This window comes from Plectropomus leopardus, chromosome 20 (genome assembly GCF_008729295.1).
Source record: "Plectropomus leopardus isolate mb chromosome 20, YSFRI_Pleo_2.0, whole genome shotgun sequence".
NCBI lineage: Eukaryota > Metazoa > Chordata > Actinopteri > Perciformes > Serranidae > Plectropomus > Plectropomus leopardus.
This window is the reverse complement of record NC_056482.1, coordinates 18,852,353-18,865,962: the sequence shown is the minus strand read 5'-3', so window position 1 is coordinate 18,865,962 and position 13,610 is coordinate 18,852,353. Positions and strand designations below refer to the sequence as shown.

The 13,610-nt window shown below is 40.3% G+C and overlaps 1 protein-coding gene across 5 annotated transcripts in view; it reads right to left on the bottom strand.

Annotated features, from left to right (window-relative positions):
• ank1b (ankyrin 1, erythrocytic b) overlaps positions 1–13,610 on the bottom strand; it is an 89,065-nt gene that overhangs the window by 7,922 nt on the left and 67,533 nt on the right. For 3 of the 5 annotated variants that reach the window (XM_042509973.1, XM_042509972.1, XM_042509974.1), the window contains 10 exons: positions 11,528–11,732; positions 11,251–11,347; positions 10,935–11,163; positions 10,576–10,704; positions 8,037–8,156; positions 7,304–7,388; positions 6,120–6,194; positions 5,901–6,032; positions 4,622–4,780; positions 2,854–2,925 (listed from right to left, as the gene is read on the bottom strand). In XM_042509973.1, coding sequence (XP_042365907.1) covers positions 2,854–2,925; positions 4,622–4,780; positions 5,901–6,032; positions 6,120–6,194; positions 7,304–7,388; positions 8,037–8,156; positions 10,576–10,704; positions 10,935–11,163; positions 11,251–11,347; positions 11,528–11,732 — 1,303 coding nt within the window. The remainder of the gene's footprint in view (positions 1–2,853; positions 2,926–4,621; positions 4,781–5,900; positions 6,033–6,119; positions 6,195–7,303; positions 7,389–8,036; positions 8,157–10,575; positions 10,705–10,934; positions 11,164–11,250; positions 11,348–11,527; positions 11,733–13,610) is intronic. The other 2 variants (XM_042509975.1, XM_042509976.1) reach the window with 1 other exon arrangement.

Sequence of the window (13,610 nt, the reverse complement as noted above, 5' to 3'; positions counted from 1 at the left end):
TCTTTGTGGCATTACATCAACTACAGCAATATTTAACAGTCTCATTTAATTAACAGCTTGTTTTGGACCTTGATTGTAGTTATGAAAGTTATAAAATACATATTTAAAATGTTATTACTTTACTAAAATTATACCTTTAAGTGCATTTACAGAATGGAAACTGTTGTACAGCTGAGAAAACAGAAAGTAAAAGGGTTATCTACCTAAATACTGTCCATTATTGATCTGTTAGTTAAGATAACAACTGAACCCTCAATCATTTTGTTCAGTTATTTAGCAAAGCTGCAGTTTTCTTTCCAGAAACAACTGCTGATAAACTGTATATCCAGTAAGTCATATAAGTCCACCTTAAGGAGAGTCTACCTTCACTGACCTGCCAATGTGCATTTTTTATTCTCATATTTGAAATACTTCCAGGTCAAATTAATCATTGCAGAAAATTTGCATTTTACCAGCACCTTTTCTACCACAATTAAAATCTCACAGCAGGGAATGCTGTTGTAAATAAAGCCATGTAGCAGAATCATAACAACAACAAAAAAGTATTAATGTTATTAAGTATTAAAGGGTGAAATACCTCTTTACTGTGCAAGTAGCTGTCTCTCAGAGATTTTGGACTAAAATGTGAGTAAGCATGTGTGTGTGTTTCTGGGATGGTACAGGGCCAGGGTGATGAGATGTGGCATCAGAATGAGGTGGACAGGGAGGAATGAGTTAGAATTAGAAATGAGAGTTAGAATGAAGTTAGATGAATCTGGGTTAGCCTTTCCCTTCACTCCTGCTATTTAAACACAAACACGCACACACACACACACACAGGTGTCAAAGGCACAGGATGTGGTGAAGCACAAATGAACTCCACAGAGATTGTCATGGCACAAAAAAAACAAATAAAAACACAAAGACAACACGCTGCACAGCACGCCACTCACGTTACCACTGCACACACATACACACAACACTGCACTCATAATAACATAGAGATGAGGACACACATTTTTGGCTCAGATATACAGAAATAATCCCACACACCCAAACCAATACACAAACACACCTCACAGCATTATCCCTGCTGGCAGATAATGTTCAGACAATGTTAACAGTGAGTCCATCATCAGACCTTGGGCAAAACATAGTTTATGAAAGCTTAATTAGATATCTAAATGTAAATTATTGTAATAAGTTAGAATCTAATTAATCTAACTTTGATAATAATTTACAGTTAGTAATTTTGCCCATGAATGATATCATATCACAGCAACATTGTTCATTGAACATTATTTGCTACGCAGCTGACCATGTGTTACAGCGTAGCATCAAATAACACACCATTTGTTTTAATAGTAAAGAAAAAAACAACATTTGTTTGTTAATATAGCATTAAAAGCAAGACCAAAATACACCAATTGAACAGAGAAAACATTTTACACCGTGAAGAAAACTTCATACATTGAAAGCATGCCATGCACATAAAGAATCAAAAACAGCAAACTTTATTTTGTTCAGGAAATTCCCGACTCACAAGTCCCAGTCACTTTAAGAACAAAAATCAGAGTAGACCTGGGTAAAAATGTATTTTAAGATATATATTTTTTAACATATTTAATGTACTACATATTTAATATAGCCTACTTTATCTTGCAAGGCATTACAAACATTTGTGTAAAAAGAAAATATTCATACACATAAAATCCTTGCAAGTAGAACTAAAAGTAAAGTGATTTTTGTGACTTACATTGAATACTAACAAATTCAGCTACTATTAACCAAAGCCCAGGTCTGAAACACACTCTCTCTCACACACAAACACACACAAACAGATACAGCAAAGCATGCAGCATGCACATGCACAAACTGTAGTACACACACAGAGCTGGATTGAGAGGAGGAGAGGGTCCCCGCTCGACTGAACGAGGGAGGAGCGCGGGAAAATAAGATGACAAGAGAAGGAGGAGGCCCAGAGGTCAACATGAGGTCATATGAGGTCAGAGGTCGGACAGGAAGAGCTGTGAGGAAGAAGAGCAGGAGAGGGGAGGAGGAGGAGGAGCAGGGCGGCTGGGCAGCAGATGAGACATGTCATAGGTTCAGAGACAGACTGAAAGAAGGACGGAGAGAGATTGTCCTGAGCAAAAGACAGAATTTGAAGACCGCGAGAACGTTGCAGTAACGTTACAATGTCTGTGGTCAATCAAACTTGAATTCTGTCTTGTTCTCAGGGAAAGACAAACAGACAGAAAGAGGGAGGGACTGAAACAAAGTATGAAGGCCCAGAGCACACTATCATCTGTGTACTGCCACTTTTGACTAGTGTATCCATCCCAGACACACGTGTGTGCACACACACACACACACATACGCATGTATGTGTGCACACACTCACACAGACACACGTACACACGTCAACAAACAATCTCAAACTTTTTTGATTTAAAGTAAGAAATGTGTAAAGTGTTGGCTTGTTCTGCCTTAAAATGTCTTAAAATCAGTGATAGCAAAAGGGAGTTACCCTCGTTTCTCATATTGAGGAAGAAGAATAAGAACCATCATGTTCAGGGCTCAAGTATGAGGTGTGAAAAACAAATGAAAATAAATGACTTGTGCCCCGGTGAGAATGCACAGAGGCGGTGTTAGTGCATGCTGCAAAAGGCTGGGCTCATGGTGGGAAAATGACACCATTCCTCAGACCTCAAAAACATCATCTGAGACTGATTATCATCATCATCATCATCATCATCATCATCATCATCATCACCATCATCATCATCACCATCATCATCACCATCATCACCATCATCATCATGTACATGTCATGAGCAGCAAACCACCATGCAGCCCGAGTTCCCTTCAACTTACCCCTTCTGAAAAACGGGGGTCTAATAACTCGTGGCTTGCGCACTAGGCGCGGTGGCCTTGTGTCCGTGACCTCTTGTGGAGCAACAGAAACAAGGCAAAATGGCTGTTACCCACACTCAAGGGAAGCAGGGAGGTTTTCAGAGGTGGAAAGTAAATGAGCTCACCTTATTGAGCTGAAGAATTTTGTCTCAGATTATGAGCAGTGATGACTATACCAGCTGCTGTGACTTTCGTTTGCAAAAGAAGCATTTGAGCAAATAAGTCCTGCAGGAATAATTGTGACTCACAGTGATAATTAATAAAAAATGAAGAAGTTAGTAGTTTTTTTCTGTGAAAATATTTGTAATAGTTAGTATTTTTTTAAGTGTCCTTGGATTCCTGTTCCTTGTAAATATATATTAGGGCTGTACCCGACTCAGAATGATGTCAGTTGAATCAGATTTGGCTGTTCAATATGAATATTTGACAATTTGTTCCTTTTTTTTTAAGTGTTTGAGAGTTTGAACGGGGTTGCGTGGATGTTCAGGGTGACAGCGACGCTCATGCAGTGTATTAAACAAGCCAAGTTAGCCCTTCGAGTTAATTCATGCTAACTATGCAAAGGATGAATTGGAAATGTGCAACAATTCGCCGACACTAGATATCAAACAAAAGCCGTTAAGTTGCTGCGCACTGTAAATTCACCACTTCTGGGGACCAAAACGTCGCCAGAAGGAGATCAAACTGCACACTGATTGACAAAAAATAATTAAATATTAACGACTGCTGGACTTGAAGGAACCTCAGATGACTGAGTGGTCTCCAACTGGTGAACTGAATCTTCGACTTGCAGAAGGCAGCCCTAATATATTATCCGCAAATATTACCAGGTACGCCAAATACTGCACTTGGTAATTGTAGTATTTGAGCCTCTGATTAACTTTCCTACCAAATTCTGCTTATGCAGGAAAATTCTTCAAACTTTCCATTTCTGATCATTACAGATCATCATGGGACAATCAAACAATCAAAAGTTTTGGCATTTTTCTCACAGGTCTTGAATGGTGAATACTTTTCATTCTTAAAACAAATAAATCCATAACTTACTATAAGCAAAAAGGTGAAATGATGTAACCTTGGTGATTGTTTCACTGTATTTAAACAAAGTGTTAAGAATTCAAACAACATTAAATAACTTGTTTAACCTTTTGATACCTAAGCAAATTGTCTTGATTTCTTTCAAAAATATGGGAAGAGAGTGACAAGAAACTTAGCAAGAAATGGCCCAAAAAATAGCAAGAAATTAATTTAAAACATTGCAAGAAAATTACCTAAAACCCCAAAAAGAAAGTGCTAACAAAATTCATATATTATTTTCTTTTTTTTGTAAAATAAATTTAAATATAAAATTAAGAGAATTATAAATATAATTTTCTAGACATTTTTCCCATTTTTAATAATATTTAATAATCCCACCCCTCTAGCTAATTTTCAGATAAATTCCTTGTCACGTTTTACTAAGTTTTTACAGTACAGTTAGCGAGATATTTCAAGTTGCTCATCATGTTTTTTTCCTGTGTTATTGAAAGAAATCAAAACAACTTTTTGGGATGTCAGAGATTTAAATGCTAGTGATGGGACAACTGATGCTGATCCAGGTGTGAAAGGGTTAACAGCATGGCAGATTCTGCTGTCTAAATGTCACAGAGTAATTCGCCGTTCACTGATAAGGATACTGATATGAATACTCTACATCTTGTGTGATGTCTGATGTGTTTGTGTGTCTTACCATTGAGCACACTGGGGGACAGCAGGGTGGAGTCACGATCGCTGAGTCGACAGGCGCCCTCCTCTAAAGAACCGGGTGCTGGCTGTGGAGCCTGACCCTCCAGAGATGTTACAATGTCTGCACGATCAATGTTTTTCAGAGCGGTGTAAAGGCTCTCCACTGAGAGGGACAAACATGAAGTGGGGTGGGAGACAGATAAGAAAGAGAGGAAGATCAACAAGGAGGTGAGGGCAGGGAAGTCAAGACAGATCACAAGTCAGAGAGCATTATTTGCGTAGACAGCCAGAGTCAAAAATGTTGGTTAAAGGAGGGCTGTATGATATTCAGAGCCTTCTATGATATGATCGATGATGCAGAGATTTTTTGCGCAGAGCTTTCTACATGGAGGGCGCTAAGTCGTTGTGTAGCAGATAACAGTGCTAACAACAGCAACAGTGACAGAGCTACATTGTTAACATGGGTGCTAACCTGACGGTTGATGCGATCACTGACTTTAGGGGTCTTTGCGCCTCATGCAAAATACATGACAACGTAATTTTTGGCTACTGACCCTGGTGATGGTGACACAATGGCGAGGCCAAACTGGGCTTAGTAAAAAAGGAGTGACGTTGAGGGATTTTTAAGAAACTAACCAAGATGGCAACAGCTCATGTGGGACTTTCTGTTTCTCTTTCTGCTTAAGTATTTAAATGCCGATGACAAAAACTACAACACTTGTTCACAGACTTGTAAATTCTACTTGTAAATTGATCTACAACTATTGATAATAGCACTTAGAAATCGAAAGTGAACAGAGAGGTTCGAGATTTATTCTCATTTGCATTTTGGTCTTGCGATGTAAGGATACCATTACGATAAAAATTGCAGTGCACACAACTTCAAAATCTTGAACAACACATTTGGGGCGCTGCTGTGTTGAGGTTCCAAAACAAATAGAGCACCGGCACTCTCTGATAAATGTATTTACTCTATTTGGGTAATTGTTTGCCTGTGTTCTGTTTGTTAAGGCAACCATTACTCCACCTGTCTTTACATGGCAGTAGTTGTTTCCTGCTGTAATAATGCTCTGAATATTCTACAGAGCTATTTTATTTTGAGAATAGTCAAAAAAAGGGATGAACTTTTGAGCTGCAGTTGATGTAAAACAATCCAGCAAAAATCAGCTTCTATAACTTACTGCAGTTTGTATGTACTGCCAAAAAATACTGCAATTTTGAAGAAGCAGACATTAGCTACTACTAGCTAATTTCTGAGAGATATACAGTAATGTCACACTTACTCTTGGCCCTTTTGCCTTCTCTGCTGGCCCACAGGTTGAGCAAGGCAGAACTCTGGTCCAGCAGTGAGTTGGGATTCTCCACACGGATCCTGTTGATGTCGTCCACACCAAACTGAAGCTCGCGTGCCAACTCTGTCAAATGAAAAGTCAAGTTGATAAAAAGATAAACAAGAAAACACAAAAGGTTTTGTAGCTTGTTTGATCTCTCAAACGACTAACCTGCCCAGCTCAATCCCAGCTGCTCTGAAATGATGTTGATCTTGATCTCAGTCCTCTCCATGGCATTCACCGTGGCTAGAATAAAAAAAGAAAAAAGAAGAAATCAGCTGCCATGCCACGAATAAGTTTGCATTTACTGAATATAGAAGATTGTACCCTTGACTGTAATCAAAAGAAATAAATATAGTATGTCTAAGTCACGATTTATTTGGACAGTCCAGCAAATATTTAAATAACCACAGTTTGGGATTTTTAGGGCCTATAATATTAACCTTGGACCATCCAAATGAGTTATTGACAAATACTTGAACAAATACTCTGTGACTTTAAAGACTTGTCATTGAGTTGATCTACTAATAAAACTGTCAATAGCAATACTTACCTCAGCAAAAAGCATTGCTCTGTTGAAGGAAATAAGCAATACCCACAAAATTTTTCTTTGTCCAAATAATCTCCAGGGTTAACACACCATATGGGCAGGGCAGGTTAGAATTTGGGGTTCATTCAGATGCTAGTCCCACCAACCAAAGTAGCATTCAGTGACCATTACAGAGGGACTGAGGTGCATTGTAGCAGCGCTGTGTGATAGACAGAAAAGGCCTTTCCTCTTCAACCCACCATCCGCCATCAACAACGTTTAAACCAACCAGAACGGCCGTCTTGACTCTGTTTATTTACCACAGGCCAATCAATATCAGGGCTCCTCTGTCTAGCTCCACTGCGAGGTCCTGCCCATTCCCAGTGCTAAGCTACAATGCTAATGCTAACAGTATCTGCTGCCATGCCATTGGAAATCGCAGTGGAGACACTAGCGCCATGCAAACCAATCAAATAAGTCATTCATCTTTGTCGTAGCTACCAGGACACTCGACACTAAGGCTTATTTGCCATGTGCCATGGTGCCATTTTGGGTCACACTGGGACGACTGGTCATCTGTTTTGTCGCACATTCAATATGATTTCCTCTTACTGCACTGCAAAAAACTCTGGGGCGTACTTGAGAGCAGTGCATTGCATCCAAGGCTCAGTCTTTGTGCCATGCGTGCACGCGAGACAGATGGGGGAAAATAGAGGGCAGAGTGGGAAGCAAAGGGTTGGGGGTAAAGGGGCGGTGCAACATTCAGTGCCCGTCTCCACTGTAATAAATCAGGAGAGGGCTGAAGGTCGGGCAGCGAAGGACTCACCCAAACCAGGCTCGTTCAGTGCACTGTAGCGTTCCCTCAGGGCGAGGGGGGTTAAGGTTCTTCTGCGCTCCTCACTTCCAACAACCTGAAAAATAAATAAAAACAACAAAATCACATTAGAATTATTCAGAATTATTGTCTAATGTGTCATTAATGTAGCACTTTTTAACCTTTCAACACTCACTTTTTGGCCCACAGGACATTAGCACTTTGTAAAGCAGAGTAAACCAGTGAAATCTCAGAAATATGTAATCTCTATCTTTAAAGCACTCTGTTAGTCCAACAAAGACCAAATCTTCTGTCCATTCTCTTTGTTCCTGTTGTCCACATTTGTGCATGTTTTCTGAATGCTTCCGTAAATGGGTGAAACAGTAGGATAGCACTGGAAATTTGGAGGGCAGTCTAACGATAGATCAAGTGAGACAAGACCATAGGCCACCACAAAGACATTTTTTTTTTTAAATGCCAGAACTTTTTGAGGAGAGGTCATGTGAGTTTGTCAGAAACTTCACCCAAGCACAGGGATAAACAGTTACTACAGAACAGCTGGGACTAGATTTGATGGAACTTTCTGTGTGGAGATCAGTGTGGATTATCTTAACTGGTCACTCTGGCAGTAGGTGTGAATGTGTGCGTGAATGGTTATTTGTCTCTATGTGTTAACCTTGTGATAGCACAGCAGAGCAAAAGTTTGTGTATGTGATCTTGCTGGGAGGTTTTTGCGAGTCCTTACCTTGACGCAGGGCGGCATGGTTATGTTTAGGTTACACAGTACATGCTGTGTGTCCTCATACTTGGTGCACTTCCGCAGAAAGGACAAAAACCCAGTTGCATCCTTGTTACTATCTCTGACCTAATATAGAGAAATGGCAGACAGAGTGGAGAAAAGAAAGAACGACGGAAGAGGAAAGAGAATATGGAGCGAGAGGTGGACGAAAAAAAACACAAAGCCAGATAGAGGAATGGAAGAGAGAAGGGTGAACAAAAGGAGTAAGCAAATGAAGGAAGGCGGTGAAAGAAAGAGACAGGGTAAGAGACAGAGCGGGTGAGAAAAGAGGAGAGAGAAACAGAGCAAGAATAAGGAGGAAGAAAACACATCAAAATGGGTATTAGATCCCTCCACCGTGTCTGGAGCATGTGGCGCAGTAACATGGGACGAGAAGCAGGGGGAAACAGGGATGGAAGCAGTCCACAGGCAGGCGAGAGGGAGAGATTTACCTTCACATTTTACCTGGACGTCTGTCAGACCAGACAGTTACAGAGTGACCGTGAGAGAGAGAAAGAGAGACAGTGAGACAGACACGTACAGACAGGCAAGGCCGCAAGATAGGAAGGCAGGCAAAGAAAGTGAGGGAGTCACAGGACATGCAAACAATTACCCACGAGAGTCGACAGGTAGATAGGTAAGTTGTTTGTTGCTTGGCTACACCATAATGATCAAATATTTATCAAAGTAGTTGTCTAGTTCATACTGGACAGTAGTGTTTGTCACGCTGACAGACACACAAAGAAAGAAAGACACTGATAGACAAATAGATTATCAAACAAAACGAACAAATGAAATCAAGTACATGAATATAATGACAAATATGAAAAGACAGACATGAAAAAGCAGGCACAGTATAAAAACAGACAAGTTATCTGTGCAAGAGGGGGTCTAAACAACATCACTAAAATGCAGAAGGTAAAAGACACAAAGAAATGACAATTATGGTCATAAAGAGGGACTAATTTTACACTGATGAATCTGTAGCCAAAGAGGCAAACTTAAAAAGCAGGATACCATGACATATTAGGAAGGTGTTTATTATTACATTAAAATAGAAAAAAAAAGCAAAAATGGGGAACAAATTTGGTTTGACTTGTCACTTGTTTAAAAGGAATAGTTTGACAAACAAGATTTGACAAACATGAAGAGGAGTGACTGACAGGCATACACAGATAAAGAAATGTATCAGTGTATTCAAAATAATCAATTATAATGATACTTATTGAGATACATTCAAATGGTATGTCTAAATAGTGAAATTAAGTTATTTTCTCAACCTTTCTTTAAGTTCCAGTGTGTAGAATTTAGAGGAATATATACTGGCAGAAAGACTGAATATTATACAATTAGTATGCTTTCTTTAGTGTATAATCACCTGAAAAAAAGACCTGTAGTGTTTTAGGTACTCTAGAATGAGCAGTTTATGGGGAGCCAGATTTCATCCATGGAGATGACCGTGTTGCACCACCATGTTTCTACAGTAGCCCAGAAGGGGCAAACTGAACAGTGACTCTTGAGAGAGCAGTTCTTGTTTTTGCGCCAGCCACTGAAGTTAGAAGTTCTCTGTAATGACAGCAACATGAAACTGCTTTATTCAATGTTTTTGGCGTTTAAAGCATTGGGCCATTTGTTTTGGAGAGGAAGAGACATTTGTAGATAATTCGGCTTCTGGTAAAAACCTCCTAAATGTCTGAAACTTAGAATATTGAAGAATAAAGGTGAGCACACATTAGCATGTGCTGACTAGTGGTTGTCTCTGACATGCCAAACAGTGTTGGTGAAACACTGATTTATTCTAGTTTATTCACCATTTTTACTGGTTTAAATCACATGGTTGGTTTGTTTGGGAAACCAAGAAAAGGTGTTAGCACACAACAGCATGTGGCTGTTCGAGCTGTCCTTCTCTGAGATGCAAACAGCAGCGGAAATGCACTGATTTGTAACGTGAAACTGCTTCATTCAGTGTTTTCATTTGTTTAAATCACCAGTTCAATTTGTTTCAATATAACTTAACAGATAATTCGGCTCTTGGTAAAAACCTTCTGAACAAGAAATATCAGCTGTTTACAATCTATAATCTGCTGGATGCCATTAAGTCCTTCTAAATCTTACACACAGTTCCTTGGAGGTTTGAGTAAAATAATGTTATTATGTCTCAATTCCAGTTTCACTGTTTTTAAGGTGTATTTTAGTTTCTTGGTGTTGTATTGCTGTATTGCTGAATGGGTGCAGAGAGTACACAGCGCTGCACTGTTATCCAAACCTTAACATGCTAATGGTGACAAACTGAGAGACTGCCTGACAGAAATGACACAAAAGCACACAAAAACCACAGGTTGTTTGGGTGAACAGCAGGTGAGTGTTGAGGAGGGAGACTGACTAACTGGCGAGAGGATCCTTGACACACTGAATCCAACGACTGAACACAAAACACCACAGTACTGTATGAATACATAGCGTGTGAAAGAAAAGCAGGCATATGAGTAGTCAGATTGAGACGGACCTTGACAGAGACGGGCAGCCTGTTATCTCTGAAGGCCTGGAAGCTGAAGCTGCGAGGCTGCTGGGTGGCCTTCCTGATTGGCACGAGGTTCCCTGAACACTCCAGGTGCAGCGGCATGCCCTCCATCAGCTGCAGAAAGTTTCATAAAATGTTGAAACTAAGTTCCTCTCCAGGCATTGAATAAATCTCTAAAAACGTGTCTCTGTTCATCAAAAGTACATATTTAGAAGTTTTTGATGTGAAAAAAAATCCCTTAAAATGGTTATGACATATGCATGCATTAACAACCCCTACCGCTTTCCACGAAACCTTTTCCCTTTGTGTGACCCATGCAACATTTTCCATTGCCCTGTGCTGACCTCAATGTCTCGACTGCGGGCCACTTCGGTGAAGTTTTCATGCAGCTCCAGTGTTTTGTCCATTTTGTCATCTGTCATGCAGTAACAACGCAAGCGTCCCTCCCGTGCTTCATTCATCTTCGCAAAAATAACAAACTTGGCCATATATGGAACCGCCATCAGCTCCCGGTACAACAAATTGGCAAAGGCCACTGCCTCCGCTGTTCGTGGACAGTCTGCCAGCCAGAATCTGAGTAAGGTAGGAGAAGAGAAATATGACATTTGCAAGACAGAAGGCAAGGACAGATGACTGATGCATCACTGCTGAGGTGCTCACCTTGCAGAGACATTGGTGGTAAAGTTGGCACAGTTGTGGGCGTACATTAGCTTGGTGGTTCCAGTGATGTCCTCCCACTGAGCCGGTGCTGTGCCACCTGAGACACGATAACAACCACACTGTGTCATTCATGCCCTGATAACCAAGGATGCCTACATACACCCTTCTATAGCCAATTTTATATTAAATTTTCATACAAAAAAAATATCTAAATAATAGAGCAACTATGTTGTTTTGGGATTAATGTTTTTGGGATTAACTTCAAAGTGGATCCTACCGATGACACTGCAGAGGAGGCGCAAGCTGGTAGTGTCACCCTCCCCAGCATCTCGAGGACTCTCCCGCCAGGATGGTGGCAAAGGGATGCGCAACCCGATTGGACGGTGAAATTTGCGTCGGCGTGGCTCGATGGTAACTACTGGGCTGAAGGTCGCCTGGTTACCAAGCTGGCGAGTCAGCAGTTCATCAGGGATAGGCTGCGCCTGAGTTTGAAGAGGTGGGGGAAAAGCTTATTCAAAGGAGAATGCCAGAAAAAAAAAACAGTTTAAAGGACATGGAGTTGCAGAAGGCTGAGTGCATAAACTAAATCAAACATAATATCAAGCACAAACACAGTATAAAAAGCTGAAATAAGTATAGCTGATCCAAAAGGATAAATATGCAGGAAATAGAAATAAGGGGAGAATACAAAAAGAAAACAGAGCAATACGTGTGCAATAGACTGAAACATCAAACTCACAGCCATACTCACACATGCAACCAATTCATATTTCACACCTGACCCAACTCAGATCAGTGCATCAGCTCGGTCAGTGTGGCTCACAACTTAAATCAGGCAACTGAGGAGTGATGAATGGCTGGATAAAAGGAAAACATAAACAGAGCAGCATAAGGCAAAGCAAAACTCAGACCCATGCAATTTCCTTAAATAACATCAATGCTGTGACAAATCAGTGCTTTGACAGACAATGTTAACAATGTAAGCTGAAGTGACCAAAAGACTGAAATGTAGAACCCATAATCCACCATAATCTCTCTGTCATGAAAAACAAAACCAAGCGGAGGTGTTGGGTGAAAACAGACAGTCAGCATGAGTGCTCGCCAAGTTCCCATATGTGTGTCTGTGGAGGTCTGGATGAGTGACAGTCAGATATTTGCCAAAAGCTCCTGTTCGGCAGCACAGACACCAGACACTGTGCAGTATGACAGACTGTATACTCCACAGGTCTAGAATGTGGCAACTATTTGCAGGGTGATCTATAAAATTGTGAAACTATAAATCGTTAAGCATTAAAGGCCCAGAAAATCTACTTTCTCAATCAGTCTTTCCCAGTCAGTGTCATCTACAGCAGATCTGGTTTCTTCACAAGAGTACAGAAGCTCTGAGAGGCAAAAATTGCAGGAGATAATATCTACCTCGTAGGAGATAAACTTTTAGGCTTAATTTGACTGTTTTGAGAGCGGAAAAGCCGTTCAAATTGAAGTGCTTATTGCATGCTGGCAGGATTCTTTTTCATATGCACAAGAGCCATACATCTGCAACGCCTATGTTTCCATGCACGTACATATGCGGTCTACTCAGCGAGTGAGTGAGTAAGCAAGAGAAAGACATATAGATTATTGTTATTCAGGAATCTATCTATCTCTTTCATCCTCCTCCTCTGCTTTGGTGGATTCAGTGCGCCTACTATGGATGGCAGTTCTTTTGTGCACAAAACAGAATCCTGCCAAGCATCACTGCACAGTTCAATTATGTTTTGACAATGACAATTGCAGTTGGTTAACTGAAAAAAATAAAACCTGTTTTTGCTGCATAAGGATGAACTTTCCATGCCCTTTGTATGGTGCAGTAAGCGCCTCATTCTACATAACTTTCTCAGACTCAAAGGCCTAACAGGTCTAATTTAAACTAAAAGTTTATCTCCTACATAGGAGATAATATCAAGTAAAACATCTAATATGCAGGAGAGGAGGCCAACATTGTAGGAGGTGGACGACAAAATACAGAATCAAACATGGATTTCCAGCTTGTCGTAGAAGCAATAACTCAGATGACAATACATGAGCTTCCTTCAAACATCAAAATTCACAGTAATGAGAGAATAAAACAGCAGTCTGTAAGATAGCGTATGCATTCACTCTCAGTGATTGATGGCGCAATTCTTAGCAATTCAGGCTTGTCATTTGTCAAACAGACAGAACATCAACTTCAGGTTATAAAATCTATCCAATCTAAACTTTAGGTGACTCAGTGCAGCACAAACTAAAGTACCACAGGTAAACATGTTGGCACAGACTGAGAGTCAGCTGTTTTGTAATTCCAACATCTGTCCTCAGTAATTTCTGAAGAGCACCAGATT